Source organism: Polistes canadensis, unplaced genomic scaffold (assembly GCF_001313835.1).
Source record: "Polistes canadensis isolate GaletaPanama2010 unplaced genomic scaffold, ASM131383v1 scaffold_63, whole genome shotgun sequence".
Lineage (NCBI taxonomy): Eukaryota > Metazoa > Arthropoda > Insecta > Hymenoptera > Vespidae > Polistes > Polistes canadensis.
The window spans coordinates 643,255-667,694 of record NW_014569610.1 but is presented as its reverse complement, the minus strand read 5'-3'; the positions used below and the strand labels follow the sequence as shown (position 1 = coordinate 667,694).

At 32.3% G+C, this 24,440-nt stretch overlaps 5 protein-coding genes across 29 annotated transcripts in view; 3 read left to right on the top strand and 2 right to left on the bottom strand.

Annotated features, from left to right (window-relative positions):
* The first annotated feature begins 141 nt into the window (after positions 1-141).
* LOC106786029 (alpha-methylacyl-CoA racemase) lies at positions 142-1,918 on the top strand. 2 transcript variants are annotated; one of them, XM_014746988.1, is made up of 6 exons: positions 142-262; positions 335-430; positions 491-632; positions 719-862; positions 958-1,204; positions 1,288-1,918. In XM_014746988.1, the coding sequence occupies exons 2-6, from the start codon at positions 353-355 to the stop codon at positions 1,793-1,795; spliced, it is 1,119 nt and encodes a 372-aa protein (XP_014602474.1). In that variant the 5' UTR covers positions 142-262; positions 335-352; the 3' UTR covers positions 1,796-1,918. The 2 variants fall into 2 exon arrangements, with proteins under 2 accessions (XP_014602474.1, XP_014602473.1); XM_014746987.1 differs by lacking the exon at positions 142-262 and having other exon boundaries at positions 323-430.
* Positions 1,919-1,997: 79 nt separating this feature from the next.
* On the top strand, positions 1,998-4,685 carry LOC106786028 (endoplasmic reticulum-Golgi intermediate compartment protein 2). 4 transcript variants are annotated; one of them, XM_014746985.1, is made up of 6 exons: positions 1,998-2,243; positions 2,633-2,800; positions 2,893-3,265; positions 3,356-3,606; positions 3,692-3,952; positions 4,033-4,685. In XM_014746985.1, the coding sequence occupies exons 2-6, from the start codon at positions 2,698-2,700 to the stop codon at positions 4,239-4,241; spliced, it is 1,197 nt and encodes a 398-aa protein (XP_014602471.1). In that variant the 5' UTR covers positions 1,998-2,243; positions 2,633-2,697; the 3' UTR covers positions 4,242-4,685. The 4 variants fall into 4 exon arrangements, with proteins under 4 accessions (XP_014602471.1, XP_014602469.1, XP_014602472.1 ...); XM_014746983.1 differs by having other exon boundaries at positions 1,998-2,313; XM_014746986.1 differs by lacking the exon at positions 1,998-2,243 and adding an exon at positions 2,338-2,444 and having other exon boundaries at positions 2,920-3,265.
* Positions 4,686-4,955: 270 nt separating this feature from the next.
* On the top strand, positions 4,956-8,115 carry LOC106786027 (Golgi pH regulator). Of its 2 annotated transcripts, none has more exons than XM_014746980.1 (8): positions 4,956-5,192; positions 5,740-5,903; positions 5,977-6,083; positions 6,152-6,562; positions 6,649-6,830; positions 6,914-7,099; positions 7,382-7,447; positions 7,554-8,115. In XM_014746980.1, exons 1-8 carry the CDS (start codon positions 5,151-5,153, stop codon positions 7,752-7,754), a joined length of 1,359 nt encoding a protein of 452 aa, XP_014602466.1. In that variant the 5' UTR covers positions 4,956-5,150; the 3' UTR covers positions 7,755-8,115. The 2 variants fall into 2 exon arrangements, with proteins under 2 accessions (XP_014602466.1, XP_014602467.1); XM_014746981.1 differs by having other exon boundaries at positions 4,959-5,249.
* LOC106786026 (neutral alpha-glucosidase AB) lies at positions 7,832-12,035 on the bottom strand. The gene is made up of 7 exons (XM_014746979.1): positions 11,934-12,035; positions 11,287-11,382; positions 10,766-11,176; positions 10,340-10,681; positions 10,009-10,258; positions 8,356-9,913; positions 7,832-8,276 (listed from the first exon to the last, which is right to left on the bottom strand). Exons 1-7 carry the CDS (start codon positions 11,948-11,950, stop codon positions 8,164-8,166), a joined length of 2,787 nt encoding a protein of 928 aa, XP_014602465.1. The 5' UTR covers positions 11,951-12,035; the 3' UTR covers positions 7,832-8,163.
* A 1,148-nt stretch (positions 12,036-13,183) lies between these two features.
* The window catches only part of LOC106786030 (chondroitin sulfate proteoglycan 4), a 71,085-nt gene continuing 59,828 nt past the window's right edge, over positions 13,184-24,440 (bottom strand). For 19 of the 20 annotated variants that reach the window (XM_014747003.1, XM_014747004.1, XM_014746996.1 and 16 more), the window contains 7 exons: positions 22,634-23,222; positions 22,306-22,560; positions 20,820-21,017; positions 20,041-20,242; positions 16,907-19,621; positions 16,439-16,845; positions 14,389-16,365 (listed from right to left, as the gene is read on the bottom strand). In XM_014747003.1, the coding sequence (XP_014602489.1) occupies positions 14,389-16,365; positions 16,439-16,845; positions 16,907-19,621; positions 20,041-20,242; positions 20,820-21,017; positions 22,306-22,560; positions 22,634-23,222 (6,343 nt within the window). Of the gene's footprint in view, positions 16,366-16,438; positions 16,846-16,906; positions 19,622-20,040; positions 20,243-20,819; positions 21,018-22,305; positions 22,561-22,633; positions 23,223-24,440 lie in introns of all 20 variants that reach the window. The other variant, XM_014747007.1, reaches the window with a different exon arrangement.

Genomic DNA, 24,440 nt, shown 5'->3' with positions numbered 1-24,440 from the left:
CCATTTTTTATATAGAAAAAAAAAAATTGTTGAAAATATGCTATTTTTTCCCGTAACCCCTTAATTTAATTCAGAAATTAGGTTTACTTACAATTAGTATGAAACAGCATTTTTCGATTTTTATACATATATCTTAAGAGTGTGTATTGAATACTAAAAAAAGATAAAAAGAAAAATAATATCCATATCTATACATTATACATAAATATAGATAGTTGGTGTTAATACATTTGGTGTATTGTATACATAAGTATAAATAGTTGTTAGTATATATTAAATCATTACTTTTTAACTATATTTAATATAATTTTCAACCAAAAAAATGCCATTAAAGGGGATAAAAGTTATAGAAATGGCTGGACTTGCTCCAGGACCATTTTGTGGAATGTTATTAGCAGAATTTGGAGCTAGTGTAATAAGAGTAGATAAAGTAAGTACAATTATTTGTTACAAAATTTTGCTTGTAAACTTTACAAATATATATTTATAGGTTGGAAATGAGTTAACAATTCCTGATCTCGCTGCTCATGGAAAACGATCAATAGCATTAAATTTGAAAACCAAGGGGGGTGTTGAAGTTTTTAAAAAAATGAGCAGACATAGCGATATAATAATAGATCCCTTTCGTAGAGGTCAACAGCATATTCTATCGTATGAATATAAAAATAGAATTTTTATTTATTTATACAAATATTTATCTATACAATTTTTGCAATAGGTGTTATGGAAAAAATGAAAATAGGACCTGATGATATAATGCAGATTAACAAACAGATCATTTATGCCAGATTAACTGGATTTGGACAAAAAGGTCCATATGCAGATATGGCAGGTCATGATATTAATTTTTTAGGTTTGTCAGGTACTAATATTTCACATGTATAAGTATCAATACTTTTTATTTTACAAAGTTGTGTCATTTATTGTTTTATTAACAAATTAAATATTTTCATTTAGGTTTACTTTCTTTATTTGGTCGTGCTAACGAGAAACCAACACCGCCTGTCAATCTGGCTGCTGATTTTGGTGGCGGTGGTTTAATGTGTGCATTAGGTATCATTTTAGCACTTTTTGAACGTAGCCGTAGTAATTTAGGCCAGGTTGTAGATGCTTCTATGGTAGAAGGTACAGCGTATTTAGGAAGTTGGATGTTTAGGACTCAACAGGTACCTGGGTTATGGAGTAACCCACGTGGGCAGAATATGTGAGGATACTAATCTTTTTTCTTTTTTATTTTATCAAGTGAAAATGTAATTTATTAAGAGCACTTCAAATATGTTCTTGTAGACTAGACACAGGCACACATTTTTACAACACTTATGAAACAAAGGATAAACGTTATATGGCCATTGGTGCTTTGGAAGGAAAATTTTACAATAATTTGTTAGAGAAACTTGGTTTATCTAAAGATGAAGTACCACAATTTGACAACTTTGGTAAAAATCATGCATTGTTTGTTGATTTATTTAAGGAAAAAACCCAGGCCGAATGGTGTGCTATTTTTGATGGTGTAGATGCTTGCGTAACACCAATTTTAAACTTAGAAGACACACCGCATCATCCACATAATAAAGAAAATGAAACGTTCAGAATTACAGAAAATAATTTAGTAATACCAAACCCTACACCACGATTATCTCGTACACCTGGTATCTCAATGACAACTTGTAAAAATCCAGAACCAGGAGAACATAGTGTTGAAATTCTGAATGAATTAGGTTTCGATTCTAAAGAAATCGACAATTTTTTAACTAATGAAATAGTTATACAAGCTCAATTTAATAGTAAATTATAAAACTGTCCTATAATTATAATGAAACAAATTCAATATTTGTTTAATAATATTAGCAAATGGAAGGTTGGGAATGGTTGGGGAAGAACATAAAAACATATATCTTAATATATATGTATATATAAAAGTAAGAATATATTATATGTAAATAAATAAATTTAAATATTTTTTAAATTTCAAATTTAGTAATAATTAATGTTGTTTTTATATCATACATTTGCTAAGTTGTTTAGTAATAATCTAACCAACGTAACCTAAAAAGAACGAAATTAATTATTGTTAAACTCACAACCGGATCTTCTACACTGTCCATTACACAATACATCGCATTTTTCACAATACGCAAAAAATGTATTTGATTTTTTCGTGTGACTGTGTATGAGAATCGACGAATATTTCTGGTTTTAAATATCTACATATGCAAATATTTAAAAAACCTTGTTTATGCAACGTAACGATTCAAGTTTTTCATTTATATATATAATAACTGCTACGACTCTTAATGAATTTTCTATAAAAAAGTAATTTATATAATAACAAATATTGTCTTAAACGGATCAATTGATATTATTTGTATTCGTATTAATTTTGTACGATATTCAATTAAGTAACAGTCGTCATGTATTTGTGGCACTAACCTAAAATAAATAACGTACGAACGTACATTTTTTCTTTGATATATTTATATTTCTTAAAAATATGTATATCTTTTAAAAACAGTATGCGAAAATAGGTCTTATTTAATTTTTAAAAATATACAATAGAAATATATAAAACAATCCATAATGAAATATAAGATACAATAATATATGAAAAATAAATGTAATGTCTATATTGCAGGTTACAATTAATAGATTGTTGGAAGGAAATTGTATAAATTTTGTTTTATTTAATTATATAAAGAAATGTTGAGGAGAAGGCACGTTAACATTAAGACTGTGAAAGAACTTGATGCATTTCCTAAAGTACCTGAACCATATGTAGATAAAACTGCAGTTGGTGGGACTTGTAAGTACATTTAAATAATATAAGTTTAAAATAAGTTGCGAGATAAAAAATGTTTAATATTGTATGTGTATTTCTTTTCATCTATGTTTCAGTTTCTATTTTTACATTTTGTATTATAGCTTATTTAATAATAGCAGAAACAAGTTATTTCCTTGACAGTAGATTACAATTCAAATTTGAACCAGATACAGATTTTGATGCAAAATTGAAAATTAATATTGATATAACTGTGGCAATGCCATGTGGTCGTATCGGAGCAGATATTTTAGATTCTACGAATCAGAATTTAGTAGGTTTTGATACTTTAGAAGAGGAAGATACTTGGTGGGAGTTGAGTTCAGAGCAAAGATCACATTTTGAAGCTTTGAAATATATGAATTCATATTTAAGAGAAGAGTATCATGCGATTCATGAATTACTTTGGAAATCTAATCAAATTACGTTGCGCAGCGAAATGCCAAAAAGGTTTACATATCTTTTTAAGTTATTATGTAGTATACTTTACTTTGCAATAATCATATAGATTAATTTAATATGTCATATTATTTTATTTAGAACTCACGAGCCATCATATATGCCAGATGCATGTCGAATTCATGGTAGTATAAATGCAAATAAAGTAGCTGGAAACTTTCACATAACTGCTGGGAAATCTTTACCTCTTCCGAGAGATCACATACATATTTCTGCATTTATGACTAGTAGAGATTACAATTTTACTCATAGAATTAATAAGTTTTCTTTTGGAGGGCCTAGTCCTGGTATTGTACATCCTCTTGAAGGAGATGAAAAAATTGCTGACAATAGTAAATTAAAGTTCAATTTACTAATATTATAAATTAAATTATTTAATTTATTTTTGTAATTATTAATATTTAATTTATTTTTTAGATATGTTGCTATATCAGTATTTTGTGGAAGTAGTTCCCACTGATATAAGAACTTTGTTAAATACATTTAAAACATATCAATATAGCGTAAAAGATCATCAAAGACCTATCGATCATTTAAAAGGATCTCATGGAATACCTGGCATATTTTTTAAATATGATATGAGCGCTTTGAAGATAAAAATTACTCACCAACGTGATACCATAACACAATTTTTAGTAAAATTATGTGCTACAGTTGGAGGTATATTTGTTACGAGTGGTAAGTATGTGTATATTATAAGCCTGTGTATTATTTAATACAAAATAATTAGATTTTATAAATGTTGAAAACATTTACAGGTTTGATAAAAAATATTATACAAAGTTTTTGGTATATCATGTCTTGCAAATTTTTCCATAATGAGCCTGATATAAATAATCAAAGAGCATCTGTTTACTCTGTCGCAAGAAATTACGAAAGTCCGCAAACTATAAATTTACTTCAAGTTTCAGCACCCGATAATATTGATATTATGTTAAAACCTCAGAAAAACAGTTATATAAATTGATTTTATTAAGCATTAACCATTATGGTATTAATATGCTGCATTAATTTTACAATAATTTTTGCTAGATACCTAACATATTTGTTGAATCTAGTAAATATTGTAATATAATTAACACATTCAAGACCAGTTCTACGTCATTTCGAAATATGTAGCTCAATGTTAGCAATGTTATCCTACACAATTAAAAAAAAATATTCAAGTTTAATTATTAATTTATTTTTTCAATTTTGTTTGATTATTAAAGTATTTATTTTTATTGTATTTGTTCGTGAAATTTGGTTAATTGTAGTATTATTTCTTAATTTAAGAATATTTTATATATTTCCAGTTATTATTATATACGGTATTCAACTAAACATCTTGCATGAACAACACCGATCGTGAATGTGTCAAAGTATTATTGTGCATAAAGAAAATTTGAAATATAGATCTAATATAAATAATTTAATGTATATAATTTTTCCCACATGTAATTTTATTTTGAATTTGATCATTTTATACTATATATATTTGTGGGATATATATATAAACTAAAATAAGAAATTTATGCAACTGAGAGAAAGCTACACTTGATGTTATGGTAGAACGAATTAGAGATGCAGTTGCAGCTCTTTTGCAATAGAGCAATTTTCTCCTTTCAAATATTTGAATACGATTTTAAACATATTGTCTGGAGAAAAATTATTTATTTTCTTTAGAGCAATATTGCTATTATTCATTTGAAATCTATATAATCGATAAATCGAGTTGGTCGATTAAAACGATTATTTTCGATATTTAAGTTTACAACCGGGTTGCCACGCCTGCATGTGAGCAGTGGACGTATTATCTGCGTCCTGTCAAATTAAAAGTAGCAAGAATAAGGAGCTGTTACTTTGCAATGCAAAGTGTACTTTATGTTATTAAAACATGGGTTTTTTGGAGGATACTTTTGTGATCCTTATTACACAGGTGGAAACCCATTTATAGTTCTAATGAACCATTGACATTGCATTATGAAAAAAGAGGGTTAAGTTGCATATATGTAGTAATCAGTCAACACATTCTTTTTTTTTGAAAGTTGAATTATTCATTTTCTAAAAGTTTTATGCTACGAATGATAGAAACAACAATTTATTATTAAACAATTTAAAAAATATTTATTGAAATATGAATATATATTTAAATATGAAGATATTTATGTTACATTTGGTCTCACGTCTACTTTTATCTTTTTTTCCAAATACTTTTGAACCGTGTAAATATCTATAAATATTGTACGTTGATAAGTGTTATTTAATCATATTAAAGTAATCTTACATTTATATTTCATATATTTTTCATTGTAATGACAAGTATATTATTACAATAAATATACTATGGCATGACTTTTTCGTATTTTCTTTTATGATTCAATAAATTTTTGTGTAATTCAAACATTCATTTGGTCAAAATCTTGATTATTAATATATGAGTATCACATCCAATTATTTTGATTTTTTTTTTGCTTATATTGCAGGTAATATTTTTCTTAGGAGGATGGATATTTTTTGTAAAAAAATTATTTCGTGATTATGAAGTACACCACAGATTAGTACAGTTAATATTTTCTACAACATTTTCCTTATCATGTACTATGTTTGAACTTATAATTTTTGAAATAATTCGGGTTCTTGACTCAAGGTAAGAAAATGTTAATAAATATTAAAATAAGTAAAAAAGAAAAGCATTGTTAAACATAATTGTTTGTCATCAGTTCTAGATATTTTCATTGGAATGTTGGGCTATATATGCTTTTATTTATGGTAATAGTTCTTATACCATTTTATATAGCATATTTTATTATCAGTAACATTAGATTTGGTATGTACTTTTTTTCCTATACACTTATGTTATTTATATATTTTTTAATTAATTTAATTTTGGTATAGTAAGACTGAATTGGATAAGGCCACTTACAATCATAGTATATCTTTTTTACCTCTACTTATTTTGGAAAATTGGTGACCCTTTTCCAATATTGAGTCCAAAGAAAGGATTGTTATCAATAGAGCAAGGTGTAAGCCGAATAGGCGTTATAGGAGTTACTGTTATGGCACTTTTATCTGGTTTTGGTGCTGTAAATTATCCATATTCCTCTATGGCCTATTTTATGCGGCCTGTGTCTTACGCTGACGTACAAGCTATAGAAAAACGATTGTTACAAACAATGGATATGATCATAGTTAAGAAAAAAAGAATAGCACTTGCTAAAAAAGGTGAAGTGGTTGGACAAAGCGAAGCTCGTTCACGACTTTGGGGAATGTTAGGTCCTTTAGGTGGTACAAAAGGGAATCAAGAAAGTGTGTATTGTATTAACATTTTATAATAACAAATCAAATAACACATATGATTATCAACATTTAATATTTACTGTGTTAATTTTCAGCTATAAAACAATTACAAATAGAAGTTATAGCATTAGAAGAATTATGTAGACAATTATTTCTAGAAGCACACGATATTCAAAATGCTAGAGAGCGTTTAGAATGGGCAGCTACGTGGCAAGGAAAATATTTCAATTTCCTTGGCTACTTTTTTTCAATATATTGCATTTGGAAAATATTTATAGTTAGTATACTTTAACATCAACAAAATTACAAACAATAATATTTGATAAACGATGAAATATTAAATTACATTTCGTTTTGCAGTCCACAATTAATATAGTCTTTGATCGCGTTGGTAAAAAAGATCCTGTTACCAGAGGAATTGAAATAGCTGTTCATTGGATGGGTTTTGATATAGATGTTACATTTTGGTCACAACATATATCATTCTATTTAGTTGGATGCATCGTTTTGACTTCTATCCGTGGATTGTTATTAACTCTTACAAAGGTACGATATAAATTTCACAAATAATAATATGTACAGTTATTCAATCAATTTATGTCAATCAATCTCTTTATTTATATATTTTTAAGAATATTAGTTCCTTATTGTAGTATCATTTGATTTTCACATTTAACTGATTGACTGATATATGCAAAATTGTATATTATTTGAGTAAAAGTGAAGAACATGATTTACAATTTTTGTGATATACGACTAATTTTTTATTATCAGTCTTCATAACAAAAAAATGCTTACCACAAATGTAATTTCATGTTCATATTTCAGTTCTTCTATGCTATATCAAGCAGCAAATCCTCAAATATTATTGTACTTATACTTGCACAAATAATGGTAAGATTTGTTCTTTTTTTTTATTCCTTTATATATGACTTTTTCTTACAATTGTTTTGTTGCAATGCGAAGGCAGTTTATGTAATTTTATTTTCCTCTATTCTAGGGAATGTATTTTGTGTCATCTGTATTACTTATGCGCATGAATATGCCTGCTGAATACAGAATAATTATAACACAAGTTTTGGGTGAACTTCAGTTTAATTTCTATCACAGATGGTTTGATGTCATTTTTTTGGTATCTGCGCTATCATCTATAGTGTTTTTGTATCTAGCTCATAAGCAAGCACCGACGGAACGGACATAACTAAATAAATGATTTTTGTGAACTAAATATAATTTATATTGGAATTTTGCATTTCACAAAAAAAAAATCTTCAATTGTACATAAATTGTTATATTTTTCATTAAATAATAGTTCACATTGTTTCATTAACATTTATTTATTTTTCTAAAAAACTTCATGCATGCGATACAAAGAAAGATACCACATACATAATATTAATTTATGCTGCTTGATTGCATAGTGTTATGTTACACAAAAAAATTTGTTCAGGTAACAAATGCATTTTTTCTATTATAACAACTAAATTGCATTTGTATTTACTTTAACATACATTACTTTCTGGATCACAGATGGCTGAAGGATTGATATTACCATGAAAAAATTGATTTTGCTGTATAATTTCTGATTTGATATGAGAATAACCATTGGTTTAACGAATTAATTCAATAGTCCACTCTTCGCTCATATTTACACCTGGCTTACGCAATGTTAGTACATTGTTATTGGGATTATATTTAGTTTCTAATGTTATTGTTCTTGAACCTGTAATAAAATGAAGAAATTATAATTATCTTTCTTTTTAACTTTTTAAAATGAATTCAATCTATATTTTAATACTTACTGCGCGATACAAGCTGAGCAGATTTAATTCCTTTAGGAGGATTTGCTATATCTACTCTTTCCAACCAGCTTTTAGTTTCATATGAAGCTAACTTATCAATAAATGTTGAAGTTAATTTAGTTCCATCAAAGTTAAGTTTTAAATAAAGGTATTTTCCATGACGATATTCAAAGCTGCTTTCATCATCAATATACAGATTACCACTGGCATTGCCATTACTATCAGCAATAACAATTAAAGTATATGGATCATTTCTCATTGCAACTGTGCTACGACGTATTCTCATTTTACGCGGAATGATTGAACCACTTCTTTGGAATACAGGAATCTTGTGAATAGTTACTTGAATATTGTTTGATCCAGCTTGCGTATATGGTTGCATGGTATCGATATCATACCAGGTCACCTTACCTTCCCCTGGGAAGTATACATTAACTTCTGTAGCAGAAGGTTGAAATACTGGGCGTACAAGAATGGAATCTCCAACGAGTATGTGATCGTCGATTGTATAAGTTTGTGTTTCCGTTGGATAATGTGCCCATATTGGTAGTATTACAGGTGTGCCTTTTATTTCATGTTCTCTAAACAATGTATACCATAATGGCAAGTAGGAATATCTAACTCTAAATGATTCTCTTACTATTTGTGTAGTTTCATCATTAAATGTCCATGGTTCACGTCTTTTAGTCTCGATGTGTGAATGTTGACGGAAGAAAGGTAGCCAAGCGCCAGCTTGATTCCATCTGATAAATAGTTCTCTGTCTGGATTTTTAAAGAATCCACCAACATCGGCACCACAGAATGACATGCCAGAAACAGATGCAGAAAGACACATTGGGTAACTTATACGAAGATTTTCCCAATCTCCCATATTATCACCAGTCCACATTGCAGCATAACGTTGTGATCCAGCAAAGAAAGATCTTGTTAAAATAAAAGGTCTTAAGGATCCTCCTGATCTTCTAAAAAGAGCTTCATAAGTGGAAAGTGTATAAAGAAGACCATTGATATTATGAACATCTCTATGTTCCCAACCGCCATAATGTAGAACATCTTTAGGTAAAGTTACTTCTGGACCATTAAAAACACTCGGTTCATTCATGTCATTCCAGATATGTACATTGTTTGTAGTACCATGAAATTTATCTAAACTGTATTGACCAATATAATATTCTCGAACTTTTGGATCAAAGAAATCTAAGTACGATGATGACCCTGGCCAGCACCAACCTTCATAATCTTTTCCATCTTTAGTTTTAATGTAATATCCCATACTAGTAGCATCGTTATGTAAGAAATAATTTGGATCTCTTTTGATGTGTGGATCAATAATGACAACTAATTTTCTCCCTTTATCCGTTAAATTTTGAACCATTTCAAGAGGATTTGGAAATTTACGTGAATCCCATGTAAAATATTTTTTATTATCTGTATATTCGATATCAAGCCACATTGTATCCATTGGGACATCGTGCTCATCGAAGCCATTGGCAATTTGAGCTACATCATCTTGATCATTATAATTCCAACGTGATTGATGATAGCCCAATGCAAACATCTGCAATGTAAATTAGTTTTTGAATCACCTTGATAGAAATCATATCTATATAGACAACTGGCGTTTGCATTTTAATATACGTAAATAATGTATACCTGCGGTAAGGGTGCTGTACCAGTTAAAACAGTGAATTGTCTAAATACATCCAAAGGTTTAGGTCCTAACATGAAGAATACATCAATAATTCCAGATTCAGACATGAAGTGAACATCAACTTGCGATTTCTTTGTAGAACCCGAAACAAAATTAACCAAACTTTCTACAACATTATTGTCAGCACTCGATAAAACATCAATCCATGTTTCTGCTGCATTATGCCAAAAGATACCTGTTGTTTTGTCTTTACTATAAAATAAAATGTTAAGTTAGTATTGTATATATATATGGTATTATATCTATTTGAATTTTGAAAATAATTACACGTACCCATGCGCATAAAGAACTGGAATTGCTCCATATAATGACATTCGTTCATTTATCTCATATTCAAATACGTCTAAATTATATAGCCTATATGGCTCTAGTTGTTTAGTAGATTTTAAAGCAAAAGAATCTGCATGTTCCGGTATACCATAAGCTTGTTCTGCTCCTGGAAAACTAAAGTCTAAAGCTACTGCTTCAGGTCCATAGGGTTTAGAGTCATGATGGTTTTTAAAATTTTCTTCCCAAGCACCAGGATCGTTATCAGCACCGTCACCAGGAAATTGTTGCGATTGCTGTTTATCTTCAGTTTGAATATTTTCTTCTTTCTCTTCTTGATCTGATTTGCTAAAAAAAATCAATGAAAGATTATATTTTCGTATCTCTTTTTTGATTTAAATAACATATATTCTTTTCATATATGATGTATACCTTTGTGGTTTATTTCGAAGATGCTCAAATCTCATTAGACCACGAGCATTAGCTGAAATGACTAATACATCTTGATAATATAAATCTACTCTAAAAGGATTGATATTTAAAACAGCTTTGTTCTCTCCATTGGTGACAGATATGTATTCTGCAGTTTTTTCAACGCTATCCACCGTCGATGTTTGTGGCTGATCTTGCAAAGAATGTTCGACTTCATATCGTGGATGTAATGGATTTTTTTCATTAATGTGAAGTCTGAACGTATGATCTTTAAGTACAGTAAGTTTTAAAAGATAAAATACACCAGTATCTCTATTAAATAAATCTACTGTTAGCGTCGATTCATTGTGTGCAATTGTATTCGGTTCTAACTGATACGGTGTTTTTCCTGGTTCAACTTTTTTGCAACGCCTATATAAGGGGACAAATAAAATATTGATAAAAATATGAAAAGAAAGAATATAGAAAATATATAATAATACTATAAATGATCAAAGATTAAATTAAACGTTAATATTTACCGACAGAAACTGCTTTGTCCGCATGTTTTAAAAGCATCTCTATTGACTGCATTAATAATAAATGGGCAAAGTGCTAGCACAAAAAATATTCCCAGTCTGAAATAAGAAATAATTCCAAATTAATGTAATCTTATAAATTCTTAAACTTAATCTACTTTAAGAAAGAAAGAAAATATTTGAAACTTTCCATATTTATTTTGCCTTTGTAGAAATAAACAAGGAAAAAAAAAGAAAAAGAAAGAAAAAAAAAAGACAAGACTTAAACTACGACATTATCGCCATAATTAGAGTGCTCGAAGAAGTAACGTTAGTACTATCGATTATTATCGAATGCATAAAGATAATGTACGAATAATATTAAATGATATCCTTTTTTTTCTATTATATAAAATGTCGAATTTAATAATAGCCGGTATGTAAAAATACAGTAATTAATAACGAGAAATAAATATGAATGACACGTCAGCTTGATCATTGTTACGTTATACCGATTGTGTTAAATAAAATCGTTTAATTAGAAGTAATAATTTAATCGATATTTGATGGTCCTATCTTGAATGGATTTATCTAATAAAATTTTCTTTTATCGTAGACGAATCGATAAGCTTTTATGTGAAGGTTAAATGGCTAAAAAATAATCAACTCACCGCACAAACGAAGCCATGTTGAAAAGTACCGAGCTTCTGTCATGCCACCTTACATCTAACTGGATACGAATTCAGAAACGTAATTGATTTTATAGATGGCGCGTCATTTGTTCTTTCCTTCGGCGCATTTATCGAATGAGTTTTTCAATTTTATAAAAACAAATATAATATATATATATATAAATCACATTTTTCCAACATTTTTCTCTTCTATTCTTTATCGTTATCATAAAAAAACAAGTAAAATGACGTCATATAATGAGACGTAACAACTTACACGCACATATATACATATATATATATATATATGCGTATTTACTATCATGTAATAATTAACATCGCACATTCATTTTATTAGAATTACAAGAGTTATGCATTCAGTCAGCAGGGAAAATACAGTTCTATGAATAAACTATTTATATATTACAAGATTAATATAGAAGTTTGGCACTCGGATCGGTTCACTTATTGGATGTAAAAAAGCCTAACTGTTTTCCATTTACATATTATAGCATATTCATTAAATTCTTATTCTTATCGGATAATTCTCGATAGAAATGATGTTATTGTATATGCTATTAAATTAGCGAAAACAGTATTCGCCACGTAAATACATATTACGATAATGATTAATTTCTATTATTAACATTCACATTAGAGCATCTTACGAATCGTACAATCATCCCTAAGGGTCCATTATCAAAGTCGTCGTTTAATTAAGGTCACCGTCAAATTCGTCTGAAGGCCTGCCAACGTAATGTTTTAATTCTTCGAATAAAAACACGTACGATATTAGCTTCTTAATTTCCGATTAACATTGATAAATTTATGATATTATATAATATAATACTGAAATACGCATAAGATTCACTTTAACTTTCTATATCATTCATTATTTTCTTTATCATATTGGATAAGATTTTTATGTATACGTAAACAGAACGTAATTTAACATTCTTCCTTCTCATAATCAGTTAAATTTTACAAATCATTATAAATTTCAGATTTATCAACTATAATTTTCGTAGTACGATAAATAAATAATTCATGGTATCATCTAATTGATAAGAGACCTAATCTGTATTAAATTTCTACGAAAAATCATCACTATAGTAACCAATATGTTTTCTTTTCTATTTCTTCGTTTAATCGATAATTTTACAAATTTTCAATTAATTTCTTTTCTTTTCTATTTATTATTATTATTATTATTATTATTATTATTATTATTATTATTATTATTTATTTATTTATTTTAAAGATTATAAATATTGTTTTCTATTTTTCGAATGTGATGAAACGCAAGTAAAAAATTTGAATTTACAAAATAGTGCAGTGTGTAAAAGATATGTGCATAACGCGAGATTTCGAAGATTCTCTCATGTCCCAAGGTACGTTGTATAATTTTATGGGTTCACAAAATTCTTTCAAAGTAGCCTGCGGATAGGTCCGTCTAGTTTTAAAAATGGACGACGGATAATGCATATTTTACATGCGTTTTTTGTTCTCTCTCTCTCTCTCTCTCTCTCTCTCTCTCTCTTTTTCTCTTTCTCTTTCACTCACTCTCTCTCTCTCTCTCTCTCTCTTTCTTTCTCACTGAGTATATTTATTTTTATGTACAGGTATTGCGAACAATAACATCCTAATAAATCTCGGTGTCAGTCTTTGATAATAATTTGGCCCTCGTATCCCAACAATTCGCCAAACTGATACACAGAGTTCTTTAAGTACATTACGTATACTTTCTCTTCTGCGACGAATAAAATCTTCTGTGTCAAACGATCAATGTCTCTATGTATTATATATTACATTTAAAAATGTCTCATCTCTCTCGAAGATGTAAAGAAACAAATGACAAAGTTTGTCGGTGTTCAAATCGGATAATGGCCGAGGTAGACGGGGATGATTCAAAGTAGCGACGATAAGTAAGGCCGAAGATCTTCGCATGAAACTTTTCCTTTGACCGAAGGCATATATTAGCAAAATTGTATTTAGGTTTACTAACAGGTTTCGGTAAAAAGTCGATTTCTCATTTAGGCACATCGAGTCCTTCGTAGTGACAATTATATGTAATCACGGACGACAATAGGGTCTTTTTTCTTAGGCAAGAAATAAGATAGATGAGATATAGTCCGTTTCGTCGTATCTATCGTAATTAGAGCTATATACGCAATCTATTACATACATACATACTCGTTCTGCCATTAGGAAAGTCTCATATTAATTATCGATTTAAAAGAAGAGAGAATATCTTCATTTTTACGTATCCATCATGTATTATGTATACCATATTATGTATATACACGGTATTATCGAGTAACTTTCCTTTTAGGCACGCTGAGACAATAATATGGAATAATCATCCCAACATTTTTGTAAGAAAAACAGTCTTCTAAGCGAGTATTTGGAAGCGCTACAGCTTGTTTCGTTTACGGCCCGAAGGCAACTCCTCCTGCTAGACCCAATACTGATTTCTCCTCAGTAAAGGATTGTTGGTTCTTTGTGTAGTGGCCGATTGACAGGGTAGATCCGAAGTATCAAAGCTACTCCATTCGTCACCATCCGCAACCCCATAAGGATACCTCGCAGATACGTCTACTTCTGAACCTGTTATACTTTCCAGAGGGTTCAAAGGTATTACTTTGCATTGTGGTAAGGTTGAAGTCATGCTTGGTAAAACTGGTAGTGGTGTGCTGGATGTTATCGTTCCGTGTTCGTTAGCGAAACGTTTGAGATGCGGTGTTGTTGGCATCAGATGATCAGGAGGCCTAGGTAAAGGCATCACGCCAACCGAAGGTGTTGTCTCAGGCTTGTCTTCTTCGGTACGTTTGTATCGATTATGTCTACATCTGATCGTAATTATCACTACGATACTTAAGAGAAAAGCACCAAGCAACATGCCTAGAATGAGCAAATAATCGTTGCTCATGTTGGGCGCGATTGCCATTTCACCCTCGTGACCGATAGGGTCCATAGGACCTGCCAATGTACTGTTGTAATCGTCCATGTCGAATTTAACGCGTATCTCAAATTCACCAGCTGCCGGCTGAAATATCGAGGCCGCTAGTATAAATGCGAAACTGTCACTTAATCCTTCGTATTCCATACTTGGTATTTTTTTACAGACAAGATATATTACACCAGACACAATCTCTTGATGAGTAAATCTTCCGATCTCTCTTTCGCGCGTTCCCCTTTTTTCTCCCGATGTCGAAGAACTTCTGATGATTCTCTTGATCTTGCCGTACTTAGGTTTTCTGATAATGGTATAAACTGGATTGCTACTAGTGAGTTTTGCCAAAGGTGTTGCATCCATATGTTGCAAAGTTATCTGATTTTTCTCTCCCATCAATGCTATCATTGGGTTCATTATCATCAAGGGGACCACCCTGATCTTAACGCGAATATGTTGTTGTTCGAAACCGCTTAAACGAGCTGACAATTCCAAACTATCATTGGAAACTGTCATGTCCGTTTGTAAAAACATCACACTCTCGGATAATAAGTCTGTCTGTTTAAAATTCGTAGCAGCAGCGTCCCTTACATAAAGTACACCATGCTTCGGATTGTTCGTCACTTCGTAACTTACTAAATCCTGTCTTGCATTCGTGTCGAGTTTGACGTTTTCTTCCGATATTGACGCTACGTTCGAGCCTTGCTGCAACTTCACTGGGCTTGGTACCGTCACGTTCAAACGAATTGCCAAAACGTGGACGTTGAAAACCGTGTAGGTAGGATTGAAACGACCATCCCAGACTCTAAAATAAAAGGAGGCAGCTTGCAAAGGACCATTGTGCTCGTAAACCAACCTGTTAGAATCCACGTCGAGTTGTGAAAATTTATTCACTTGTTTTACTTCCGAACTGTTTTGATCGAAAGGTAAGAGTAATAATCTACCAAAAGTAGGTCCTGATATGACATCATAAATGATCTCTTCAGCTGGAGTATCAGGGTCGACCGTTAATAGATTGTCCCGTGTAATAGTTTGATTTTGATTCTGAACGACAGTTATGTAAGGTGCGTTGGTAATGAGTTTGAATGGTTCGTCATTAATTGGTTCAATTATAACCGATATACTGGTATTACATAATAAAACGTGTCCAGGTGTCAAATACAATGAAAAGAATATTCGATCCTCCAATGTATCCGAATGATCATGATAATATGCGATTTTTCCACCTTCGATTTGGGGTTGGGTGAAAGTGGTTACGTTGAGATCGGGGAGCAACATCACATGACCATGACTCGGTTGATTGACTAGTCTTGACAATACAGCAGGTTTATTGATCCCAGCGTTAGTTTGAAGGAAACTTATGATTCCACTGATGTTCATAATAACTTGAGCAGAACCACCTTCTTCGACTCTGACAGTTTTAGCAGAAACGTATCTATCCAAGCCACCACTCGAGACAGAGATGTCTATGTGAAAAACCTACAAGCAAATTCGATTGGATTAATATTTCATGTTATTCGTTTTGAAAATACGTTTTTGTTTTCGTCGGTACCTGATTCGTTATAGATCTAGTATAATGGGCTTCGATATCGAACGTGAACGAGTCGTTGGCCGCTAAATCCATGAACCGTATTCTATGCTCATAAAAGACTTTGCTGTCGTTTATGTCTTTCTGGGTAAATCGATCGACTTCGAGCCATATACCTTCGCCAGTTTCCATAATGATCTTTCCCAAGTGTGGACCGTTTCTAACACTGTACTTTATTTCTCTAGCTTTGTCCGAACACCTTATTAACAAAAGCTTGTTCGAAATAACTTTTCTTGTTAAGGGAAAGACATTTAACGGGACATTTTGTTCCACGGTTAATCGTACTGGTTTTGCCACAATCGATATATTGTACGCTTCTGTCGTATGTATACCATCGTTCAACACAAAACTAAATTCTGCTTCGGAACCATCTAAAAGAATATTTATCGATTAAAATAGTATTATATCATACAATATATTATTAATACTTACTGGTATGTGTAAAAACGATTTTGGATTCGTCGATTTGTTGTTGAGTAAAATTATAAATCTCAACTCCAGATCCTAGGACAGAAATGTATCCATTTTTCATACTGGTTAGATTAAACGTTATCTCGCTTGGAACAGTGTCATTGTCTGCTGCAGCCAAATAAGAAGGCATCAAGACGACTGAACCACCTTGCCAAACGTTCAATTTAGTTTTATTCACGAGGACAGGTACTTCATCGTTGATAGGCTGGACTACGATCCAAATGTCAAAGGGTTCACTGATCTTATCTCCAGCAATGACGACCATTTTGAAGGAATCTTTAGAAAACTCATCGCCATTGTGCTTGTACAATATCATACCACCATTTAAATGTTTTTGCGGAAATTTTTTCACTTGGGAGTTTCTCGTAGAATCGATAACAACGCCATGCTTTGGTTTCTCAATTATTCGATAATCTGTTACCTTACCGGCATAATACGAAGTTATCACGATAAAATCAGTTTCATCGAGAATCACGCTTTTACCTTCAATTACATTTAGATTCTTGGCCTCGACGTAGAGTTTATCGGGAACTATAATAAAGTTCACGCTGAGACCGTACATCCACATGATTCCATTTGTAACATCGACCACAAACTTATCATTCGTTTGATTCATCACAGATTGAACATAAAACAGACGACCGTCGTTTATGAGCGCTTGATCAAATTGTTTGACCCAATTACCAACATATTCCTCCTTACTTTCCTCGGTATGTTCATCGTGACTTTGAATTTCCAAATAACCATTTTGTGGCCAATCTCTTAGGAAATAAATTATTTCCGAAGATGAAATTTTCGGATGCATTATCTCTAAGCTTTTTCTATTTATCAAAAGACTCGTTGACTCCTCGACAAAGATCGTTTTGTTATTCAGAACCGTCATGGCTTCCCAATAACTCGCTGGGTAAACTTTGATCGTAAAGATGCCTTCGGTTTCAGCACCCTTAGCTGAAATTTTGAACTTAAAGTCGTCCTTATTCAACGACGAGCCCAGGTGTCGATAGGATATTGAACTATGAATCAGATCTTCTCCGGTAAATGCGCTAGTCTCCTTCGCGTGTTTTAATAATATTCCATATTTAGGTTTATCCCAGATCGTATATTTAACTTCTTTCTCAAGCATATAAACATTCGTCTCGATCTCTAATTCCTTTGATTGAAATACCACGGTTTTGTTAAACTGAACGATTGATCCATTACTTTCTTTCAATCTAATATACGGTGGACTTGCTTCGATTTCTAGGATACCATCAGTATGAAAGTGGCCATCGCTGACATTGTACTCGATTTTTTCACAGTCATCACCGTAATGTCGAAAGAGTATTTTTTCGTCATCAATATTCTTTTGAGTAAATTCACGAATCTGGACGGAGGGATCGGTTATTCTATATATGCCGCTCTTTCCGTTATCTTTACGCGTGTATTTGATATCACTTGGTTTAGTATTAATATCTTTATCGACATAGGCAAGATCCTTGTTAGTTATTAATTTTTCACCCTTGGATACCACGTGAAAGGTTTTATGGACTGTTCGTTCTGGAGGATTGTCGTTCTTCATGATAACTTCAATACGAAAACGTCCAACGTACATAAAGTCTACGGAATCCAAGGCAATGCCGATATATTCGAAGGAGTCTTCCCTTGTCTCGGAATCATCGTGGATATAATAAACCGATTGAGAAAGCAATTCTTCCGAGGTGAAGTAAACGGCGTTGCTTCGGATTAATGATTTCGTACGATTTTGTACAACCAGCAAACCGTGACGTGGATTTATCGTGAGATTATAAATCAAGGAGGATACACCATAATCCATGGTATTAGTACGTATCATTTTTAAAGCTACTTTAGAGCCTTCTTCGATCTTCAAAGTCTCCGTTCCTTCAACGGCCTTGCTGTTCTTCGCCAAATGATGGTTCAGGGATAACGTTGAAAGTATGTCGATGCATTGTGGCGCACTTACCCTAAACGCTAATTCGTCGTGAATAATAGAGTAGGCTCTTCTGTACAAACGATATCGTACTCTACTCGTATCTATGTCCTCTTGCGTGAAACTATCACCAGGGTTTATTTTTCGTCTAGTTACCAGCAACTCTCCGTATCTTGGTCCTCTGCTTAAGGTAAATAATATTTTGTTCGGCGATGTGATCAATGGATTAGTTTGATATTTCACGTTTTGTCCAGTTAGGATGACCTCCGCGGTATTCGTAAAATTCACTGGAATCTTTTTCACTTCTTTCAATTCGAGATCGATAAAGGTAATACGAAAATCAAATATCTGTTGCGTTTTAATATCGCGAACGCTAGCTTGAAATTTGAATTCGTCTTGCGCTGGACTACCGATATTATGAAGGTAACGAACCATATGGGAATTCACGTCATGACTCGTGAAATGATCAGCGTTTTGCCAGCTGCTTGAAACGTCTTTCAACGTTTGCAACGTACCATATTGAGGTGACGTACTGATATCATAACGTATTTCTATCGTATCGTCGTCAGAATTCGTTATAAATGATAAATTTGCTGGCGTTAAATAAGAGAAGGATCGATGCACTACGACCAATCCAGTATTATGCAGAAGTTTAATCTGTAGTTGGTAAGCAGAGACTCGTAGGTATGCTGGTTGACTGCTTTCAATTCCATCGCTCACTTGCAAACCCAGCATAGCATTTGATTTCGCTGAAAGTGTTTTCAAAAATCCAATTAAACGTCGATCTTATTTATCTTTATTAACGTTGGAAGATATATGATAGATTATTGCAGGGGCTTCCTTATGAATTTAATTACCGAGCAGATTTTTGGATATTTACGTTCATCATAATTGTATTAGAGTTACTAATAAGGTATAGTTTTTTTTAAGCAATATATATATAGGATATAGATTTTATGCTTAAAGTTGGAGTAATCGTAAAAATTTTTTTTTAACAATTTATTTGGACTTTAAGTAAAATTATAAATATAAAAATTGTATTTGAACTTTTTTGAATATTACTACGAGATAATAACTAAATTTATTGACACTTGCATTTTATCGATATTCTAGAATTAGCATTGTTTCGCTTAAATTCTAAATAATGGGTAGAAATAAAAGTGATTACCATTGCCACGGTGAACATAGGCGATCAGACCTTGCATTAATTCAGCTTGGGTGAAGGTGTCGATCGGCTTAGAAGGATAAGTAATTCTTTCGATATGTCCAGCATCCGTGTCAGTGCGCAGGACCGTGTAGACCAAAGTTTCCGACGGTGTATCCGCGTCAATGGCCCAAATTAATTCTTTTGTTAAAGTTTTTCTAGTGCCCTGTTAGAAGCAGCGGTTAAAAGATTAATTGCTTGACCAAGGCGAACGTAGGGACAATAAAAATGCTACGATATAAAAAGTGCATTATTTTTTTGCTTCGAACTAACCAATTTAGGAACCGAGGTTTGATAATCATCGTAAGAAACGATTTACATTAGAGTATACGAAATTTTCGTTTCGTTGAAAGCCACATGATATATACTATATTATTATTACCGCTTAGTAGCTTATAGGAAAATCGATCTCGTTGCGGCATAATTGTCACGTTCTCTACGATCTGATAGGAGGAACAAAAAAGTCTTCGCTTGACCCCGATTAACCCACGAGAGTTATTATATGCAGAATTGTATGCATATAGAGATAAAGATAGAGAGAGAGAGAGAGACGAGTAAAAATCCTTAACAACTTAATCCCATCGTGATGATTACAGATAATCAGTAGCTACGTTACTTTAACAGATTTTATTTGACATGTTCTTATAAGAAAAAATTCTAATTATAAACGATCTAGTTATTACAAAATACAATAGAACGTGGATGAGGAAAAAGAATTTCAGATATTTCTATAAAATACTTACTTGAGCCAATCGTAGCACTTTTGCCGTTGGTATTTCTAAAAGTGGCGGGTCATTGACAGGGGTGACATTGACATGAAGAGGAAACCTGAGTCTTCCTCGGAGATATCCTGGAAGCGTGTATCCCCTTCCTGCCACCAACGTCAGTTCCAGTATCATGCTATCTTCTGTGGTTTCGCTTCCATCGTGCATGTACTGTATCTGTCATAAGGATAACCACCATACAGGTATATACATACTGTTATTAACCATGCATCCTTCCGTAAAACAAATTATTACACCGTTTACACGAGTGGAATTATTCACACAATAGTATAGTATGTTATAGTCAACATATGTCTAGTCAGCGTATAGTTGCAGACGAATAAACGAATGAACGAACGAACTAACGAACGTATACGAGAGTGTGTTGTACTTTATTGAATTCTCTTTGAAATTCAATATCCCTGAAATAACTTGACTCGAGGACACGTTTGGAAATATATATTTTCTGTAAATTCATCGTGTTACACGTCGGTACGGTTATTTAGCTATCTACTCAAAGTTAACTCGTAGTACGCTACTTAATCTCGAATTAAAACAAAACTCGTTTACTCTGTTTCATATAATTGATTCCACGGAAAATCATTACCAATGAATTATACAAAGGGGAACAGTAGAATTCGTTGGTAACGAAGCACTAGATATATCAATGAATTCATTTTAAGCAGAGAATTCGAAATTATCCATAGTAATGTGCGGTATATGTGGCTTCTATGTTTGATGGAAGGACTCTCTTTCTCTTTGTTAACGTAATTCGTAAATTACCATGTAATTTACGGTTAGTCGAAGTGCAACGAACTTGAGATTGTTTCAAGAATGGAGAATCCATTCTATCATCCAAGGAACTCTATGTATATGTATAAATATATATTAACCTGTGAGTGTGTTTTGCTAAGAGACTACTTCGATTTTAATCAGAATTAATAACGGAAGGTTAGGTATGACGATCAGGATATCGTCTCGTCTCGTCTCGTCGATTTCGAGAATTAACGAGGCAAAAATAAAACGATTACAAAGTAATCGACTAGTTAAATAAAGCTTGTAGGAGGAAGAAGACTTGGGTAAGTATCAGGAAGAGTAACGTTTTGGAGATAAGCGACTCTCTACTCGATTTAATCCAAGGGAAAAAACATTAATGAGCGGTGGCGGTGTTTATAAATAGGCTACTGTCGTTGGATAAATTAAGTGTGGCTTGCGGAGTGAAGAGAGCAAACAGGAGCAAGCAAGAGCAAGGAAGAACAAGCACGAGCACAGCCCCAACCATTCTAAACTTAGTCTTTACAAGCTGTACTATCTATAGAGGCTGCTCGTATGACGAATCGGGACTAAGCATGACTTTACCAACAACATCTTTTACTTCTTTTACTTCACTAAATTTATTATTATCGCGAATATAATGAAGAATATTTATTAGACATTTTTTGTAGAGCGAAGACAAATATATTACCTTGTCACGATTGATATCTTGTAAAGTGAAGGAACGCTCGGTTCTTGAATTTAATAAGTCCAAAGCCAAAGTTCCATAAGTAGGCGGAGTTACCAAGTTGAAAAGAACGCCATCTTCTTCGACACCATACTTGGCAATGTCTAAGACCATGCCGATATTTTCACTCGTAACAAGTACGTGTTCACCTTCTGATACCGAAAGTGGTGAGAGAGAGAGTATCTCCAAATTGACGGGCAGGTTAGCGTTCGAATAAACCTGAAAGTAAATTCAAATAGATCAAATGGGATTCCATCGGCGGAGCGAACCATTATCAAAACGATTATCAAACCTTGTAGTCCTCAGCGAAATTGGGTTTGATACAGAGAGGCTGATCGCAGGTACATTTGAAGGAATTAACGCCCAGTTGTTCGCAAAGGGCATCACTGACGCATGGATCAGCTTCGACGCAAGGAAATCCCCAAACGCATCCTACGACTATACCTTGACTAACCTTGACATCAGGTAAGCCGAGTTCCTTGTTGTCCAGCATCATGTTACGGAGACAACCCTTATAACTCACATCACCTGAACTAAGCCCTTTACCCAGTGCTCTGGCACGTTTATTGAGTTCCGTACCACCGATATAGAGCGTATCGGTCAAGTCCAGGTAACGATTGCCGCCGGAGGGCAAAGCTATCGTCTTTTCTTCACGATCGACGGCTATGCCAATGCTACTTGGACTAAAGTCGACGACAATACGATGCCATTTACCATCGGACACCACATTGCCATGTATTAATTCTGTCGGACCATTTCCTTTGTTCATCAACAGTCGAATCTTTCCTTCGAATAACTCGATCCCCAAGTAATCCGCATATTGACCAGTGTTGTAGAGAAGCAAGCCACTTTCGGTTCCAGTTTTCATATCAAATTCCCATCTGTAAGGATTGTAATTGAGCTTGGAATCTAATTCGATGTGCAAGTATTCGCGAATTCAGATCTAATCGATAAATATCTATTTAACTATACATTTCATACAATTACCGAATATTAGATATCTATTTACTTGTTTAAATTGCTGTTGAATTTTCGAATAATCTTAGGTATATACAATGGAATATCGCATAACGCGAGTTTCCACAGTATGAATTTCTATAACGTGTTCAAAATATTATTGAATACTATTTTTATAGAAAATTCCTCGTATAACGCGTCATATAATAAAATACCTATGGAAATTTCTACCCTTTCGACATCGTATATTTTTTATCAATTTTTATATTTAATTATATAATTATATATTAATTTTGAAAAGTTTCGAGTCTCAATTAAAAAAGCTTTTACTTCTCTTTTAAAATGAAACTGAGTTTGACCGAGAGAAAATTGTTTCTATGTTAGGCTGAAAACTTTGCAAACCCACACACGTGGGTTTCGATTACTAGTTGAAATTATTATTATGTATAAATATTAGTAAGAAGTTTGATCATATATATATATATATATATATATATTGTAGTTGTATTTACTTGTCTCTTAATGTCTAATCGAAAAATTGAACACGTTGCGTAACTGTGAGAAAGCTCGTTATATCGTACAAATAAAAGAAAAAGCTATATTGGTTCGAGATATTCGATAGATTGTTCATCTTTGAAACGCGACTTAACGGTTAACTCAGTCAGAAAGAAAGCAAAGCGATAAACTCGATAACTATTGAGCAAACCCTATGAAAGTAACCAATTCTTTGATATTATCCAACAGGGGGAACAAGAATTGCCTGCCAGTTGAATGCCAACGTTCCTCGCAATGGATATTGAAATGGGAATGAGACTTTTGTAAACACGTTCGATCGATTTCGCATCGTTAAGACGTTCTTCCGTTTTACGAAACTTTAGATACTACTACTCTCCTTTAAAATGAAAAATCTCATTCCTTTAGCTTGAACTTTGATTGGAATCAATTCTAAAACGTGCTAAAGTTTGATAACAAATAAGTCTATTAGTATGTCATCGTAACTTCATTCAATATAGCTTTTATCCTATTAAACTAATTTATTTCTAAATTCATCAACATCTCTCTCATATATTTTCTACCATTTGGATATTTTTTAAACGAAAATATTTTCATTTTTGATAAATATATATATATATATATATATA

Excerpts from the sequence above, each read along its gene's own strand:
- LOC106786028 (XM_014746985.1), top strand. The coding sequence starts at position 2,698 with ATGTTGAGGAGAAGGCACGTTAACATTAAGACTGTGAAAGAACTTGAT. Across the intron at positions 3,266-3,355 it reads CGCAGCGAAATGCCAAAAAG|AACTCACGAGCCATCATATA; the intron begins GTTTACATATCT and ends TATTTTATTTAG. Across the intron at positions 3,953-4,032 it reads AGGTATATTTGTTACGAGTG|GTTTGATAAAAAATATTATA; the intron begins GTAAGTATGTGT and ends AAACATTTACAG.
- LOC106786027 (XM_014746980.1), top strand. The coding sequence starts at position 5,151 with ATGGGTTTTTTGGAGGATACTTTTGTGATCCTTATTACACAG. Across the intron at positions 5,904-5,976 it reads ATTCGGGTTCTTGACTCAAG|TTCTAGATATTTTCATTGGA; the intron begins GTAAGAAAATGT and ends GTTTGTCATCAG. Across the intron at positions 7,100-7,381 it reads TGTTATTAACTCTTACAAAG|TTCTTCTATGCTATATCAAG; the intron begins GTACGATATAAA and ends TTCATATTTCAG.
- LOC106786026 (XM_014746979.1), bottom strand. Across the intron at positions 10,682-10,765 it reads CTTCGAAATAAACCACAAAG|CAAATCAGATCAAGAAGAGA; the intron begins GTATACATCATA and ends GATTTTTTTTAG. Across the intron at positions 9,914-10,008 it reads GTACAGCACCCTTACCGCAG|ATGTTTGCATTGGGCTATCA; the intron begins GTATACATTATT and ends TTTACATTGCAG.
- LOC106786029 (XM_014746987.1), top strand. The coding sequence starts at position 323 with ATGCCATTAAAGGGGATAAAAGTTATAGAAATGGCTGGACTTGCTCCA. Across the intron at positions 633-718 it reads AATAGATCCCTTTCGTAGAG|GTGTTATGGAAAAAATGAAA; the intron begins GTCAACAGCATA and ends TTTTTGCAATAG. Across the intron at positions 863-957 it reads TAATTTTTTAGGTTTGTCAG|GTTTACTTTCTTTATTTGGT; the intron begins GTACTAATATTT and ends ATTTTCATTTAG.